General features: G+C 55.7%; 4 protein-coding genes across 4 annotated transcripts; 2 read left to right on the top strand and 2 right to left on the bottom strand.

Moving 5' to 3' along the window:
- The first annotated feature begins 671 nt into the window (after positions 1–671).
- J3D65DRAFT_622816 (uncharacterized protein) lies at positions 672–4,656 on the top strand. The gene is made up of 4 exons (XM_066800107.1): positions 672–831; positions 942–1,166; positions 1,228–3,605; positions 3,656–4,656. The coding sequence occupies exons 1-4, from the start codon at positions 790–792 to the stop codon at positions 4,296–4,298; spliced, it is 3,288 nt and encodes a 1,095-aa protein (XP_066656389.1). The 5' UTR covers positions 672–789; the 3' UTR covers positions 4,299–4,656.
- A 658-nt stretch (positions 4,657–5,314) lies between these two features.
- On the top strand, positions 5,315–8,598 carry J3D65DRAFT_622809 (glycosyl hydrolase). Its single transcript, XM_066800106.1, has 10 exons — positions 5,315–5,353; positions 5,419–5,761; positions 5,869–5,877; positions 5,946–6,180; positions 6,267–6,469; positions 6,519–6,535; positions 6,593–7,028; positions 7,088–7,295; positions 7,349–7,680; positions 7,745–8,598. The coding sequence occupies exons 2-10, from the start codon at positions 5,532–5,534 to the stop codon at positions 8,544–8,546; spliced, it is 2,472 nt and encodes an 823-aa protein (XP_066656388.1). The 5' UTR covers positions 5,315–5,353; positions 5,419–5,531; the 3' UTR covers positions 8,547–8,598.
- A 186-nt stretch (positions 8,599–8,784) lies between these two features.
- On the bottom strand, positions 8,785–12,331 carry J3D65DRAFT_341647 (Exportin-T). The gene is made up of 3 exons (XM_066795492.1): positions 12,196–12,331; positions 10,566–12,132; positions 8,785–10,516 (listed from the first exon to the last, which is right to left on the bottom strand). The coding sequence occupies exons 1-3, from the start codon at positions 12,205–12,207 to the stop codon at positions 9,024–9,026; spliced, it is 3,072 nt and encodes a 1,023-aa protein (XP_066656387.1). The 5' UTR covers positions 12,208–12,331; the 3' UTR covers positions 8,785–9,023.
- A 589-nt stretch (positions 12,332–12,920) lies between these two features.
- On the bottom strand, positions 12,921–15,720 carry J3D65DRAFT_622803 (alkaline phosphatase). The gene is made up of 7 exons (XM_066800105.1): positions 15,226–15,720; positions 15,139–15,160; positions 14,862–15,067; positions 14,521–14,798; positions 14,227–14,471; positions 13,855–14,176; positions 12,921–13,798 (listed from the first exon to the last, which is right to left on the bottom strand). The coding sequence occupies exons 1-7, from the start codon at positions 15,329–15,331 to the stop codon at positions 12,971–12,973; spliced, it is 2,007 nt and encodes a 668-aa protein (XP_066656386.1). The 5' UTR covers positions 15,332–15,720; the 3' UTR covers positions 12,921–12,970.
- Positions 15,721–16,178: the final 458 nt, after the last annotated feature.

Below are 16,178 nucleotides of genomic sequence, written 5' to 3'. Positions count from 1 at the left end.
CATCTTAGGGGTGGTCGCTTCCGGTTTAGCCGCTCCGGCTACGCCTCGGCAACTTGGCGCCCCGCCGCCATGTCTCTCTCTCTCTCTCTCAGGGCGCTCTCTCACTACGCTACGCACTTCGCTCAACTACAGTACCCAGCCACAACGGCACATGTACCGCTGAACTAACAGCTGTCGCCATGACGCTGCCTCCGGCCCGCGTTCTGGCCTCCCGCCATTGACGCCATGCCGTGGAGAAGAAGGGACCCGAGTCCCCAGATTTCCACCGCGCTGTCTAAATTTCACCCCGGTTGAGGCTTGCGTCTTGGTGCCGTTTGCGAATGGCCAGTGCAGTCATGGTACATGCAAAAAAGAACCTTGTGAGACCTTGCGACTTTTTCAACCGCCGCTTTGGGCTATCCGCAGTGCATGCCTTGTTGCCTTGGACTACTACCTGGTAACCGAATTTATCGAGGTGGACCAAGAAAACACTCAACACCATTTGTCGCCCAGTCCCCCATGTTGATTTTTTGAACAAGTGCAATATCATGAGCCAATTTAATCCAAGAGACGTTCCCAGATGGAAAACCAATCCGGTGGTTTGGCTCGCAATTGACAGGCGCATCCAAAAATGCCAAGCGTCTGCCGGATCAACCTTGATCCGGCCTCTGAAATCCTGTCGGTACCGTACAATCGCTCACCACATCACTTTATGACCACCCATCTGCGCGCTCTGGTTCCCCGCGACAATTGTCCGACCAGTAGCATCCACCAGCCAGAGGCAGACTCGATCGTCCAAATCTGCCCATCATGCCGCCGCCACCTCACAGCCGGCCGGAAAATGTGCTCAAGGCAAGTTGTTTCTTCGCGCTTTGTGCGCTGCCCTGCTTCGCGTCACCGACTTCGCCCGGCGCGCACCTCTCCGCCAGATCCACATCTTGCTAACCTGTCATGGCCTGCAGCGAGCCCAAGAACTCATCGGAGTTGGACAGCAGCAGGCTGCGCTGTCTCTCCTCCACGAACATGTCGTATCCAAGCGCACGCGCAACAGCCCCATCGCCTCGCTCGAGCCGATGATGATCCAGTTTGTCGAGTTGGCTGTGGACCTGAGAAAGGGAAAGACCGCCAAGGATGGCCTCTACCAGTACAAGAACACTGCACAGAACACCAACATTGGCACCATCGAGGTATGCAACACAACAGCTTTGAACAAAGGTGGGCGGGGTTGCGGCTGACACCAGGCAACAGCTTGTCTTCAAGAAGTTCATTGAGCTTGCCGAGCAAAAGGTCACCGAGGCCCAGGCCAAGGCCGATCAAGTCCAGTCCTCCATCGAAAACACGACGACCCAAAACGTTGAGGACCTCGAGGCCACCGAGACTCCCGAGTCCATCCTGCTTTCGACCGTCTCTGGCGAGCAATCCAAGGACCGTACTGACCGCGCCATTGTTACCCCGTGGCTCAAGTTCCTGTGGGAGGCCTACCGCACCGTCCTCGACATTTTCAAGAACAATGCCCGTTTGGAGGTCATGTACCAGACCACGGCTCACCAGGCCTTCCAGTTCTGCTCCAAATATGGCAGGAAGACGGAATTCAGGAGGCTTTGCGAGCTCCTCAGGAACCACTTGCAAAACGCTGCCAAGTTCTCGTCCCAGATGCACGCCATCAACCTCAGCGACCCCGACACCCTTCAGCGCCACTTGGACACTCGTTTCCAGCAGCTCAATGTCGCCGTCGAGCTTGAGCTGTGGCAGGAGGCCTTCCGTTCGGTCGAGGACATTCACACGCTCCTCAACCTGAGCAAGCGCCCCGCGAAGAACATCATGATGGCCAACTACTTTGAGAAGCTTACCAGGATTTTCCTTGTCAGCGAGAACTACCTCTTCCACGCTGCTGCTTGGAGCCGTTACTACAACCTCATGCGCGTCTCTGCTGCCGCCGTCGCTTCCGGCCAGAGCTCCAAGAAGGACAACCCGGTTGTGAGCGAGGCCGAAATGACCAAGGCCGCGTCCTTTGTCCTTCTCTCGGCCCTCGCCATTCCTGTCATCAGCACCCACCGCTCACGTGGTGCCCTCGTCGACGTTGACGAGGCCAGGAAGAATAAGAACTCTCGCCTCACCAATCTCTTGGGCATGTCGACGGCGCCCAGCCGTGCCATTCTCTTCAAGGATGCCTTGTCCAAGGGTCTTCTTAGGAAGTGTAGGCCCGAGATTCGCGATCTCTACAACATTCTCGAGGTCGACTTCCACCCGCTTTCCATCTGCCAGAAGATTTCTCCCATCCTTACGCAGATTGGCACTGACCCTGAAATGCAAAAGTACGTCGCGCCGCTTCAGCAGGTCATTCTTACCCGTCTGTTCCAGCAGCTTTCGCAAGTCTACGAGTCGGTCGATCTCAAGTTCGTCCTTGGCCTTGCCCAGTTCCCGGAGCCCTTCCAAGTCAGCTCCGACACCATCGAGAAGTTCATCATGAATGGCTGCAAGAAGGGCGACCTCGCCATCCGCATCGATCACGCTTCTGGTGTCTTGACTTTTGACTCGGACGTCTTTTCTTCTGCCAAGGCTCTCCACCCCGGCTCTGGCGCGGGCTCCGCCGAGTCTGAGACTGGCACCGTCCAGCGTCTCCAGAGCACTCCCGCTGAGATTGTCCGTTCGCAACTCACCCGCCTCGCCAAGTCGCTGTACATCACTTGCCAGTACGTCGACCCCAGCTTCAACGAGGAGCGCCAAAAGGCCAAGGCTGCCGCCCAGGCCCGTGCGGTCGAGGGCGCCGAAAAGGAGCACCGCGAGGCCCTCGCCAGGCGTGAAGTCATTGAGCGCAAGAAGCAGACTGCTGCCAGCGTTTTGGCTCAAAAAGAAAAGGACGAGGCCACCAGGCGTAGGCTCGCCCAGCAGCAGGCCGCTGCCGCCGAGGCTCAAAGGCTTGCCGAGGAGAAGAAGGCCCGTGAGGCTGCCCGTCTCAAGGCTGAGCAAGAGCGCATCAAGCGCGAAGAAATCGAGAAGCAGCTCAATGAGCTCAAGAGCGGCGTCAAGGGCGTTGATCTCGACCTGGACAATGTCAACATTGACGAGCTCGACTCTGGTCGCATTCGTGCCATGAAGCTTGCTGCTCTCGAGAGGGAGAAGAACGAGCTCGGTGAGAAGCTCAGGGTTACTGCCAAGCGCATTGATCATCTCGAGCGGGCCTACCGCCGTGAGGAAGTCAAGCACTTGTCCGAAGATTACGAGAGGCAGCGCAACGCTGACCTTGCTGCTTACGAAAAGGCCAAGGCCACCACTCTTCGCGAAGCTGAGGAGAAGCACAAGGAGGAAGTCGAATTGAAGCACCGCCTGAGCCGCTTCGTTGGCGTTTACGAAAAGTTCCGCGACGACATTCGCCAGCAGCGCAAGGCCGAGTTCGACCGTCGTAAGAAGGCTGCCGAGAAGGAGCTGCAGCAAAAGATGCAGGCTCGCGTCAAGGAGGTCAAGGAGCGTCGCGCTCGCGAGCACCGCGAGAGAGAGGAACAGGAGAGGAGAGAGCGCGAGGAGCGCGAGCAGCAAGAAAGGGAGGCAGAGGAGAAGGCTCGCGCCGACGAGGAGAGGAGGCAGAAGTTGATCGAGGAGAAGGCCAAGAGAGAGGAAGAGCGCAAGTACGTATTTGAAAGTCGCTGGCGGCTGAACTTGACTAACACTGAAGCAGGAAACTCGACGAAGCTGCCGCCAAACAGCGCCAACGCGAGGCCGAAATCGAGGCCAAGTTGGCGGCGAAGAAGTCTGGTGCCTTTGTCCCCTCTCGTGCGGAACCCCGTGCAGAGCCTCGTGCCGAACCTGCTACCGAAGAGCGCGGCCCCCCTCGACTCAACCTCGCCGGCGGCAAGCCCTCGTGGCGCGAGCGCGAGGCCGCAAGGCTCGCTGCCGGTGGTCAGGCTCCGGCCGCGTCGGACGCTCCCCCTGCTGAGGCTGAGCCTCCCAAGCGTGGTGGCTACGTCCCGCCGGGACGTCGTGAGGGTGCTTCTTCCTGGGCCCAACGCGAGGACCGTGGCCCTGCTCGGGAGGCTCCTGCTCGGGAGGCTCCTGCTCGGGACCTTCCTGTTCGGGATGCTCCTGCTCGCACCGATTCTCCTGCTTCGGGCGCTGGCAGATGGCAGCCCCCTGCGGCTCGCAACTCGACTCCGGGCCAGAGCCAAAGCCCGTCCGGTGGTGGTAGCGCTTGGAGGCCGCCTCACAAGCGCGGCGAAGGCGAACGCGACTCTTCTGCCGACGCTGCTCCTCCCCCTCGTCCTGCTGCTGGCGCCAGCGACGGAAAGTACAGGCCCGGTGCATTCTCTTCCCGCAGGACCTAGAAAATTCGAAGCACAATCAGGCACATCGACAGCCCCTTTGTCGACGTGGTGCCTCTTATTTCCTTTTCGAGCTCACGTGGGGTGTGGACGACTTCATGCACTCATTGATGGTTTGACGTAATGGCATCAAAAAAGCGCTGGTGGTTTACGGCACCTGATGATGGGATGCAGGTCAGGTTCATTCATGTTTTATTAGTTGCTTTCTTCTGCTCGTGGATTCGGCGGAGGAAAGCTTCGTTGGTTAGCTCGAATGATTCAGCGGATGGGCGGATGAAGGTGGTGGTGGAAGTAGTCAGCGGTATATGGTGGCTTTGTACGTAGAAAAGACCTTTTCCCTTATTCCTACTGACGTGGAGTGTGCAGCAAGTGCTCACGAGTTCAGCTTTTTGATGCCCGGTATCTCCCCACAAATGGTCAACTCTTCGCAATTTCTACTTGGGCGGTTTGATCCTTATCTCTCATGATCAATCAAGATGGGGAAGCTTTGTCAGCATCAAAGTAGAAGAGCAACCTGAATTCCTTATTTTGCCATCAAGGTAGCATCGTGCTGTGGCATCTGTCAATATGTACCTTCCCCGCACCCTCCACTTCCGCGCCCAACTTGCGGTACCAGCATCCATCCTTCCACAATGATCCACCATTTTCCAGTCACGGGTTTGCTTTCTTGCTTGTTCCAACCAACAGAACTCCACTCACTCATGGCACTCATCCCCCTGAAGATCAGCACCGTGTCTATCGACCACCAACGCAGGAACAAACCATCTAATCGGCGCCGAGTCAAGGCAGTGTAGCATCGCCCAATTGGCTCTTGCCGACCAAGGTAGCTTTGACGGCACTCTGCTATCTCGCGCCGCTGAGTGGTGCAACGAGATAGCCGCAAGCGAGAGGAGACGAGCGCGATTAGCCCAAAGCGGCAAGTTCCTGAGCGCTGGGGTGGAGGATAGCGCTCTGCCCTATGTGGCATGACGCAAGTTGTACGAGGGAGCCCCGCCTTTGGGGGGGCGCGCGGGGCACGATAGATTTCTGGCAAAAAGAGTTACTGGAGGTGTGTTAAGGTACAGTACGAACGGGCAGGCGTGGACGCGGGACGGACGGCTAATAAAACCAAAAAACCTTGCAGCCAACAGTGGCATTCTTTGAGCCATTGAAAACGGACGAGCCGGCCAGTCGGTTGGCCAGCAAACGACAACGCCTGCGCATCCTGCAGCAGCTTTTTTTTCCTTTTTCGTCGCGATGGGTGGGACTTCAATCACTGGCTGTTTTGCGCCGCGGTTGCTGCTGCTGCTGCTGCTGCTCTGCGTGTTGGGACCCCTAAACCCGGTCGTGGCTGAAGACGTGGATTGGACCAAGTTTGTCGACTTGTTTATTGGCACCGAGGGACCGGAGCCGGGGACGGCCTTCAATGCTGGGAATGTCTTTCCTGGGGCGGCGATGCCGTTCGGGGTTGTCAAGGCTGGTATTGAGTAAGTAAACCCACGTGTTTTCGTCCTCGCGTGAGAACATCACAGTACAAACGCATCTGAAAGACGAAAAAACGTCAACATTGATAGACAAAATTGACAATTTCCAGTACCACCGTGTAAGTCACTCAAAAAGCTTCTGTATGGCGATTTTGTCGGTCTCCGAATTGAGACAAGGAGCTTCTAGTTTCAACGCCTCTTGCTGCAACGCCAACGGCGGCTACACGCCCGATGGCTTCGTCACTGCCATTTCGCTGTTGCACGAGAGCGGCACAGGAGGCGGCGTCAAGTACGGCGTCGTTGGACAGATGCCGCTGACGACTTTGGACGGCGTCAATGTGCTGGACAATCTCACGTATATGCAACCGCGCAAAGTGCACGACAAAGCCGAAGTCGGATTGTACACTACTGAGTTGGGCAACGTAAGTTTATCGAACTGTTGTTTTTTCCACGATTGTCTTTGCCGGGGACTCTTGCAACATGCGGAAACGTCTCTAACATTTGACAGGGGGTCGTGGCTGAAATTTCTGCAACAAGACATGCTGGGTTTATCAAGTACGACTACAAAGATCCGGGAGAACGATATGTGCTGGTTGATGTATCACACTTCTTGCCAACAAATGACGAAGTCAATCTCGCACAGTTCTACAGCAATGGACAAATCGAAGTCTCGGACGGCGGGAGAAAGTACAAGGGATACGGAATTTGGAGGTACGTCAGTCCCACTTGCAGAATCACAGTATTCTAACCCGCATCTCAGGGGCGGTTTCAACGCCGGTAAGCCCAAAATCACGAGAAGTGGTTGACACAGCCTCGTAAATCTAAGTCCAAAAGGTCCCGACTACACCGTCTTCTTCTGCGGTCATTTCGACCAACCGCCCAAGTCAGCCAAGCTCTTCTCCGGTCCTTACACCGACCCCTATTGGCCCAACACTACCAACAGCCAGCCGACGTGGTTGAACGACTCCACCACCGCCACGGGCGGCACAAACGGCTATCAGTACGCGAACCGCATCGGAGCACTCTTCGAATTCGACGCGTCGGCATCAGAAGTCATGTCTAAAGTCGGCGTGTCATGGATCTCGACAGAAAAGGCGTGCAACTTTGTCGACGACGAGATTGACGGGTGGAACTTTGATGACACAGTCGAGGCGGCCAAGAAGACTTGGAATGATGAGGTCTTTTCTAGGATCACGACGACTGATTTGGCGAATGTTACGCGTCTGACCATGTTTTACTCGGCGCTGTACAAGATGCACCTTATCCCCAGGTATGCTGCTTGCTTGCTCAAATGAGTGCGAGAGAGTTAAGGAGCTGATGGTCTTGCAGTGATCGAACGGGCGAGAGTCCAAACTTTGAAACGACTGAGCCGTACTACGACGACTTTTACACGCTGTGGGACACTTTCCGCTGCACAAACAGCCTCTGGCTCCTCATAGAGCCGGATCGGGCCGCCGGCATGATTCGCAGCTTGATTGACGTCTGGCGCAATGAACGCTTCATGCCCGACGGGCGGAGTGGCAATTACAACGGCCGAGTCTGCCAATCCAATTCAGTTCAAGAGAGGCCAGCAACGCTAATCTTTCACAGGTCCAAGGCGGTAGCAACGCCGACAACGTGCTCGCCGACGCCTACGTCAAGGGGCTCAAGTACGGCATCAACTGGGACGATGGCTACAAGGCCATGAAGACAGACGCCGAAGTGACGCCCTACAACAACTTTGACATTGAAAACAAGGGCACGGGCAGCACCAAGGAGGGCCGCGGCGCGCTGGACGACTGGCTCAAGCTTGGCTTCGTGAGCACGTCGTACTCGCGTAGTTTGAGCCTGACGGTTGAGTACTGCCTCAATGACTTTGCGCTGAGTGTTGTGGCCAAGGACCTGGCACCAGATGATTATCAGAAGTATTTGAATCGCTCGGCGTGAGTGCTGTCTTTCTTCCTCTCCCCCCACGCGGCACCACCTTCTGACTGACCTTCTTCCCAGCGGCTGGCGCAACCTTTGGGTACCATCAATCAGCTCTCTCGACTTCACCGGATTCCTCGCGCCCAAGCAAGCCAACGGCACGCTGGCCGACCCAGCCTACGACCCGACCTCGTGCGGCGAGTGCGAATGGAGCGCCATCGCCTACGAAGCAGTCCCCTGGGAGTACAGCTGGAACATCCCGCAAGACATGCGCACGCTCATCACGCTCATGGGCGGGCCCGCAACCACCGAGCGGCGGCTGGACCTCATGTTCAAGCCGGGCGGGCGGCCCGGCGCCATCGGCACCAACTCGCTCGGCGACACGCTCTTCAACCCGGGCAACGAGCCCAGCTTCGCCACGCCCTTCCTGTACCACTACCTGGGACGCCGCCAGTGGAAGAGCGTGCTGCGCTCGCGCCAGCTCGTCGACCAGTACTACGGCGACTCGCCGTCCGGCTTGCCCGGCAACAGCGACGGCGGCTCCCTGGATAGCTGGCTCGTTTGGAACTTGCTCGGCCTGTATCCCGTTGTTACGCAGCCCGTGTACCTCTTGCTGAGCCCCTGGTTTGACAGTTTTGAGGTGCGCGTGCCGAGCTTCGAGGGCGAGGGCCAGGGCGAGGAGACGCTGAGGATCACGGCCACAGGGTTGGACAAGGGGTACTACGTGCAGAGTGTGAAGCTGAATGGCACGCCGTGGACCAAGAATTGGGTGAGCCACGAGGATATTGCAAAGGGCGCCACAATCGAGTTTGTCCTGGGAGACACGCCGGCTGAATGGGATACAGGCGACTTGCCGCCCAGCCCAGGGCACGTGGAGCTGTAGGTCTACTCGTAGCTAAAATGAGTTGAGTGTGTGGCTGGAACATTGTTAGCAGCTTCTCATTCTCCATGCGCTTGTGTGTGGGATCCAAGTTGAACTAATGGGGTTTGAATTTCCATCTGGCTTCTCCATGGGGCCAAAACCTCAAAACCGACCACGCTGCCGCCAGCTGTGTAGTGTCTATGACAGCTGCTAGCCAGCCTGCCTCCACCAAAAGGCAAAGTTGAAAACAAAAGCCTCCTCCAGCCCGCTTAATGGTGATGCCATGGTGCCCCCCTCTTGAAAAAAGAATTTTTCATGTTTTTTGTGATGCTGAGTGCTCTTTTGACTGTCGGACCCAGATGTAATCTGTAGGGGTATGTCATGCCAGGATTTTCAACTAAATAAAGTCAATGAAACGCTGTGCAGCTGACAGGCAGCGCATCACTGCGATTATGCCCATCCCCAAAATGATGTGGCGCGCGCGCAGAGTGAGCACCATCAGTTTCCCGCAGCACGGGAGACAAATTGCTGGAAGAACTGCTTGAATCCCTTCTCACCCTTGGTACTGAGGGCGTGGAGGTACTCGTTCGTGCCCTGTTCATCGACGCCCATACTCAAAAGCTCTCCCCGCAGACGCTCCAGGTAGAAGTGACCGCACTTTTTCAAAATCTCTAGCTGCAGGGCAGCCAGCTCCCCGAGGACTCCGCGTGCTTGGGCATCTTTGGTGTTGAAGCCGGCACTTGTTGGGATAGACCAAGCAAGGGGCGAGAATCTCGTCATGACAAACGCCTCGAAGCCGGGAAGGGTTGGACTCGGCTGAGCAGATGGATCATTAGGTGAAATGTCAGGACCACCCCAAACAGCCGTCATGCGGACGAGGACAGAGACGCCAAGACGAGCCGTAGGGTAATCGGTCGAGTCGCGCGCAAAATGCTCGATGGTGGTGATGATCGTGTCGAAAGTGGCCTGGTTTGCGTTGCTGATGAAAACGGAAGCCAGATCGTTGTTGAGGATGACGAGCAGGAAATTAAGGTATTCTCGTCTGAGCTCGGCCAACTGAATCTCATCATCCGTTCCATTAGTAGGTTCCGCAAGACCAGAGAAGACGCGCTGAAGAAGCGGGCTCAGGAGAGTGTCGAGCATGTTGAAGACTTCGGACTTGAACCCAAACACGACTTGCTCGATGAGCCGCAAAAACGTGGCCATTTCGTCCTTGGTGGAACTTGCTGAAAGAAGTCCTTCAATCCATCGCGGAAGCTGTTGTAGGACTCGCGGGCCGAGAACACCAATCAGCCTGGAAAAAGCAAAGCGGGCCGCAGTGCGGATGGTGATGGATTGGTTGAGCGACTCCAACGCCATGAGGATGGCTTCTGACGCACGGACAAATTCTTCTGATATCTCGGGCGGTGGTGCTGGACCATGTGCGCCGGGCATAGTGTCGACCAGACCGCGTCCCAAAGTGCCGATTGCTTCAATCAGGTGGTGGACCTGGGTAGTGGCACGCTCGTCACCTCCCTTTGCCGGTGCCAGGTTCTGCTCCAGATCGCTGAACAGTGGATTCAGTACCTCTCTGATGTAGACGACCTTGCTGTCGATTGGGACAGACGGAGAAGACAACATGTGGCCAATCGCTTCAAAGAGGTAGAGCTGGTTGTTAAAGGTGGCATCGTAGGATTGGCCATTGTCATCAGATGACATGTCGTCATCGTCTTCATTTGGAAGCTCTGCTTTGATGATCAAAAGATCACCAATTGCGTGGATAATTGTCTGACAGAGGGGTCCAATGTGGTTGCGAAGAGGTTTGACAAAGCGCGAGAAGAGATACCAGGAACGGAGCTTGAGTCTCCTGTGGCTGCTGTGAACCAGGCGCACAAAATTCTCAAGGACTCTCGGAATTAGCGAGGTGTTTTGCTCGAAGAAGGACGAGTAACGGTTGCAGATTTCCAAATACGTCGAGGGAATCACGGGGTAATTATCAAAGGCGGCGACATCTGAAGCAAGTCAGCTTTGTGTCAGAATGGAGAGGTGACTTCGACTTACTGGACTCGACCATTTTGGTCATCATTTCGATCAATCTTGCCGCTGCTAGCGAAGATGGTTCCCTCTTCGCATACATGCCGCCGTTCCTGACCGCCAGCTCTCCGAACAAAAACATCTCGTGGAGAGCCAACTCAACGTCCCTCCAGCTCATGCCAGAATCGGGCTGATCGAAGCTGCCCAAAATTCCAGCAATCTTGTTTGATAGGGTTTCGATGTATAAGTTCTCGTCAATGGTGGCAACCTGCTGCTGGAGGACGTGCAGCCGCTTGCGCAATTCTTCAAACTCGGCCTCATCCGTCTGCTCGTCTTCGTCGACGATATTCGCGGTTGAGTCGTACTTCATCTTCATAATGATTGCCTCGAGAATGGGATGAAGCATGGAGGAGTACTCTTGAGGCAGCGCGCCGTTGGTCTTGACGATCTTGCGAAAGTAGGTCAGGAGATCTGTGAGTGAAGGAATCACGGTCGAGCAAATCTCGTCGTACTCGTCCGAGAAGAAGCGCAGGAGGTACGGAACAAAGACCCGGAGCAACTCGTTAGCCTGGGCTTTGGTGCTGTCGTCGGTAGAGTCGGTGTCGAGAATCTTCACAATATCTGTCAAAGTCGTGTTGACGAGCTTAGCAACGGTCTCAGCCAAATCATTGTCGTAGGTAGACACGGATTGGTCTGCGAGGCCGGGGCTGCCAATGAGCTGGCCGACCACGTTGCCCAGGTTGAGGAAACTGATTAGTTGGACCTTGTCAGACGCCTTCATCTTCTTTGCTACAGTCTCGGTGAAGGTATCGATGGCAGCGTCCCGGACCCTGGCCTCGGGTACGTCCGAGGATAGGACCCCCTGCTGACCGGCAATTTCGAAGAGATTGTTGAGCAAAGCCTCATTGACGACTAAGGATATGTCGATCCAGCTAACCCATTTCGCAATCGTCTTCAAACACATCTCTACAATGCCCAAATCAGTCTGCCTCCACTTCGCCAGGACCTCCTGCCAGGATATCGAGATTTTTTGAGCATCCCTGCCTCTGATGTGATCCTTCAACTCTTGGTTGCGCTTCGATTCTTCAGGCGACCGCGACATGAGGACATCTGCAACCTCGTCGTGGATCGATCCAAGCAGGCGCAGATATAGCAGGGTGGTGATAGGGTTGGTTGTGCCGATTGCTGCAGCATCTCCGGCGAGCGCTCTGAAGTCGTCGAAGAAGGATTCCCACGCAGATGGGTACAGGACGGTGAAGAGGTAGGTAATGGTTTGCGTGAGCTTGTTCTGTATGTGCGCCGTGTCGACCGCTTCGCCATTTCCGGACCCGTAGGTTTGACGGATGTGGTTCCAGAGGTTGTCTTTGATCAGCGCCAGGTTTTGTGCGTCCAGCTGCTGAACAGCCAGGTTGACGATTTCGAGGGCAACATGGCGCACTACTTCGTCAGCCCGCGGAGTCCGGGTGAAGAGGGCGAGGCAAATCTGCCAGGCTGCGGTGGGCTCGGCTCGGAGTTGGTTGAGGAAGTTGATTGCTTGGGTCTTGATTTCGTTGTCGGCCGCAGGATTCCAGGCTATCTGGATAGCATTTTCAACCTGTTTGCGGCATCATGTCAGCGGCGCCGAGGTGTTGAGAATTTTGTACATGGCAAGTCGAACCTGCGTCTCCATCCTCCGCCACCAAGGATGCTATGAGCTTGCTAGCACAGGCTCGAGGCTATGATGACGTGGCGCGAGCTCAGAGTGGACAAGGTGAGGTGGCGATTGGTTTTCGATTGCTCGCGGGGTGGTTGTCGAAAAACTAGTTGATGTATCTAGGTGGTCATCGGGCAGCCATGTGAAGATGGAAACGGATGCAACGCTCGAGTCGAAAAGCAGTCGTTGGACGGAAGGCGCTCCGGAACAGAGAGGCGAGCAGTTCAGACCAAGATTGGCGATAGTGCAAAGGAAGCAAAAACGGAAGTCGAGAGTCTTGGTCGTGTGCGCACACAAAGGACTTGGAGAGGGTAGAGAAAGGCTCCGCTGCCCTCGCTGTGATTCTCGGTGGGGTCTTGGCATCAGGCTCGTCGGCACTGACCGATGTCATCTCGCAAGTCAACACCACAACAGCCCTATCGTCCCCCCGTCCTCCGCATCTCCCGCGTCGCCAACGCGCCCCGATTCCCCTTGGCGCTTGTCGCCATCTTCTTAACCGCTGCATGCTTGCTTTTTGCGGGAGCTCTAAGCCCCGCTTCACTCCTACATCCTCCGCACGTCCGGCTCCGTCGACCGAGCCATTAACCTACCGCCGGTTTCCGATCGACATTAGGCTCTGGACGGCACTTGAGACAATTGACAAATTACTCTAGCTCGCCTCTTCGGCTACTGTAAATCACTTCATTATAGTCCAGGACCCACAACAGGCCATTACCGAATCGATGCGTTCCACACCTCATCAGCCCTTCGGAGGCTTCGTCTTCCGGCTCAATCCCAGGCACTCGGCCATTCCGAAAAAGACGTCGATGGACGAGTACACACCACCAAACAACTCCTGACAAGGCCCCATGGCAAACACTGGCACATCGGTCAACGAATGCACTCCTTGGGAATCTTCCACAGGCAAAGTCCCGTTGACCAAGAATCCACCTCTCTCATCCTTGGGATTGGCGTAGTACCCTTCCGGTGTCTTGGTATTTTTGGTGAGGTTCACTGCCGGCGACCGAGGCCCGTCCTTTCGCACCTGGTAGTTTTCATGCCGGTCAGGGTCCGCGCTGACGCCCTGGAACAACGTGTATCGCGGGTCCCAATTCGACGGAAAATGCACGCCTTCGGTGTATGTGAGATTTCCAGTCAGGGTGTACTGGCTGAGACCGCTCTTTTGGTACGTGCCAACGGCAGCGCGCTTGCGACGATCATCTTTTTGCTCCTGGAGGTACTTTGTGTCGACACTGCCCATGACGTCAAATCCGTGTCCATGGTCCGCAGTCACAAGCACCAGGGTTTCCTTTAATTGATCCGTCGCATTGAGGCGATCTACGACAGCTTTGATCGTGTCGTCAAGTTCGAGCAGCTCGCCAAGCGCTCGGTCGTAGTCCAAGACATGCATCATCTTGTCGATAGACGCGGCCTCAGACATCATGAACCAGCCTGCGCCATCCTCGGCGCTGCGGGCCGTCAGAATGTCGAGGGCCTTGAGAGTCATCTCTTTGAGGCCAGGCTGGTCTGTCGCTGCTTTCCCGTCACCGCTTGGGTCCTTGGTCAAATTAAGATTATCTTGGTATACCTGGGAGAAGTCGTCAGAAAACGGTGTTTCCGGATTGGGTGCGAAGAAGAGCCTACATTTCGATCCAGCCACTTGGCCATGTTGGATGTCGTAAAGATTCCCAGGGTTCGCTTCTCATTTTTGGCCGAGGCCAACTCTTCGTTATTCAGCACGACTTGGTAGTCGTGCTTTCTAAATTCCTCGTAATAGTCCTTGTCTTCGTAAGTCTTGCCTCCTTTGGACGAGTTGTAAAACTGCTCTCCGCCACCGCCAAACAACACATCTGGGCCGGTCCAGTTGACCCACGTGTAATTGGTGATGCCGTTCAAGAAGGTGTCAACAATCTGGGGGTAAAGATCTCGGTCACGTGTGTGTGCAGTCAGAGCAGCCGGCGTGGCGCTACCCAGGGTCAGCAACTCCGCAAACGGGGATTGGAGGAGTAGTCTTACTCGGCGATGAATGCAGTCGACACAATGCCAATGTGGCCGCCGTAGAGACGATTGAAGAGCTCGACAATTGTTTCGACCTTGGGGTCATCAAAAGGGTCTTTGCTGCTATCAGCGTAGACGGAGAGCGCATTGACAGTGCTCTTGTGTCCGGTGTAGAGCGCAGTCGCCGAGTTGGCGGAGTCGGTAATGAAGGAATCAATTGAATGCGTCATTTGGTGGCCAAGCATGGGGAACTTGTCCATCGCCTGGGGTTGTGAGCTGGTCATTTCAACCGCGAGAATCGTAAGTACTCACCATCTTCGACTGATATTTACCATTGACGCTCTTGTGAGCAATCAGGCGCGCAGCAGTGATCATGTTTGTGGTCATTCCGTCGCCAATGAAGAGGATGATGTTCTTCGTCTTCCGCGCTTCATCGATGTCTCGCACCGTCCAGGTGGATTTGGTCTCCTCGCCGTTATAATACTTCAGCGTGGCGACATACTCTCCAGGCTCGTACAGAGCAACTTTGCGGTAAGCCTTGGCAGCGACTTCGACGAGCGATGGTGTCTTTGCATCTTGAGCAAACAGATCTGTGCTAGTTTAGCGCACCTGTGCTTCAGAATTCCTCAACCGGTGATCCCCGTCCAACGCACCTTCATACCACGTGAAATTCCACCGTTCGAGTTTTGGTTCTTCTACGCCAAAATAGTCGGTAGCAGCGCGAGCTGGCTCGCCGCCGACCTTTTCAATCGTAAAGGTGAAGTTTTCATCCGGCTCGCCTGGTCTTGCTTGCGAACCATTCTGCGGAGCATGGACTTCGAGACGAATGTCGAAGAATTGGCCAGCCAAGAAATCCGCCCTGTCCATATTAGCTTATGCAAGTTCCCTTGAACCATGCGGCACTAGTCCTAAGACACTTGGAGGGCTCACTGATCGGGAGGAAAGCAGCAGCCTGGCACGACAATCAGCTCAGTTCGACTTCACGTGGTGGCCGCGGCAAGGAGCAAGACGACATACCAAGGCGGTCACCGCAAGTGCCGAGACGCGTGAAGGTTTGCGCATAGCCCGAAGCAACTAGCAGGGTGAGTGTGGCGCCCGCCAGCAGACGGTTTTGATGCACCATGATGGACGAAGCTGGCCGATGGGTGGCACGATTGGTTAACGGGGAAGAGGATAGCGTCAGGAACGTTTCGAAACACGTCGAGGGCCCAGCAGGGGAGTGGGCGCTATAAACACACGGTACACGTCCTGCATCTGAGCGCGGGGAGAAACCATGGCGCCGGCCGTCGACGCTGTGCCACAGCTCCGAGTCGACTACGGCACAGACGCTCCAGCTCGCTCGTCGCAGCAAAGGCGACCCCGTTGCGGCCTCGAGAGCTCTGTTTGGAGCGTTGTCGCCATGGTTGTGGCGCGCTGCCAAGGTGGCTGTGGCGCAGATTGTCTTTCGGTTGAGGAGTTGGAGATTCCAGATTGAGAGCGTGAGCCGTTGGATTAAGGTTGCTCAAGCAAATTGGAAGCCTTTGGCCAGACGCGTGCGAGCGAGCTGACATTTGACTGGAAGCCTGCCCCTCTTGCTTGGCGCTTGGCGACTGCGATACATTTTACTTTCGCGCCAACCGAGTCTTGGTGAGATGGCTCGCGGCTCTTGCAAAGATTGGTAAAAAGGGCGGTCGGCCGGGAGAGCTACCGGTATTTTTGCGCAACGGTCGAGACAACGAGGTGTCGTGCGCTGCACCACCTGCGACGTTACGAATCCATTCAAGTTCCTTGTCGCGTGAGTTTTGCGTTTTGCGTTTTGCGTTTTGCAATAAGAGATGGGACGAACTTTTGTTTCCGGAGGCCGAAAAGCGGAAGCAACCTTGGCAAGGAGTCAGGGGTGAGAAGGCCGTTGAATTGCTTCGAGACTTGTCTTGTGCTCAAAATTTTCCTTTCAGTCCACAAGCGTTTCTCGGCGTTCATCATCATCTTGA

The sequence above is a fragment of the Phyllosticta citribraziliensis genome (genome assembly GCF_038025025.1).
Source record: "Phyllosticta citribraziliensis strain CPC 17464 chromosome Unknown J3D65scaffold_5, whole genome shotgun sequence".
Lineage (NCBI taxonomy): Eukaryota > Fungi > Ascomycota > Dothideomycetes > Botryosphaeriales > Phyllostictaceae > Phyllosticta > Phyllosticta citribraziliensis.
The sequence above is the reverse complement of the archived record's forward strand: the minus strand, read 5'-3'. Positions and strand labels throughout refer to the sequence as shown.

Coding starts and splice junctions, on each gene's coding strand:
- J3D65DRAFT_622816 (XM_066800107.1), top strand. CDS start 790: ATGCCGCCGCCACCTCACAGCCGGCCGGAAAATGTGCTCAAG. Junction 832..941: donor GGCCGGAAAATGTGCTCAAG/GCAAGTTGTTTC, acceptor CATGGCCTGCAG/CGAGCCCAAGAACTCATCGG. Junction 1,167..1,227: donor CCAACATTGGCACCATCGAG/GTATGCAACACA, acceptor ACCAGGCAACAG/CTTGTCTTCAAGAAGTTCAT.
- J3D65DRAFT_622809 (XM_066800106.1), top strand. CDS start 5,532: ATGGGTGGGACTTCAATCACTGGCTGTTTTGCGCCGCGGTTGCTGCTG. Junction 6,181..6,266: donor ACACTACTGAGTTGGGCAAC/GTAAGTTTATCG, acceptor AACATTTGACAG/GGGGTCGTGGCTGAAATTTC. Junction 7,029..7,087: donor AAGATGCACCTTATCCCCAG/GTATGCTGCTTG, acceptor ATGGTCTTGCAG/TGATCGAACGGGCGAGAGTC.
- J3D65DRAFT_341647 (XM_066795492.1), bottom strand. Junction 10,517..10,565: donor GACCAAAATGGTCGAGTCCA/GTAAGTCGAAGT, acceptor GACTTGCTTCAG/ATGTCGCCGCCTTTGATAAT.
- J3D65DRAFT_622803 (XM_066800105.1), bottom strand. CDS start 15,331: ATGGTGCATCAAAACCGTCTGCTGGCGGGCGCCACACTCACCCTGCTA. Junction 15,161..15,225: donor CACTTGCGGTGACCGCCTTG/GTATGTCGTCTT, acceptor TTGTCGTGCCAG/GCTGCTGCTTTCCTCCCGAT. Junction 13,799..13,854: donor CCAAGTGGCTGGATCGAAAT/GTAGGCTCTTCT, acceptor GACTTCTCCCAG/GTATACCAAGATAATCTTAA.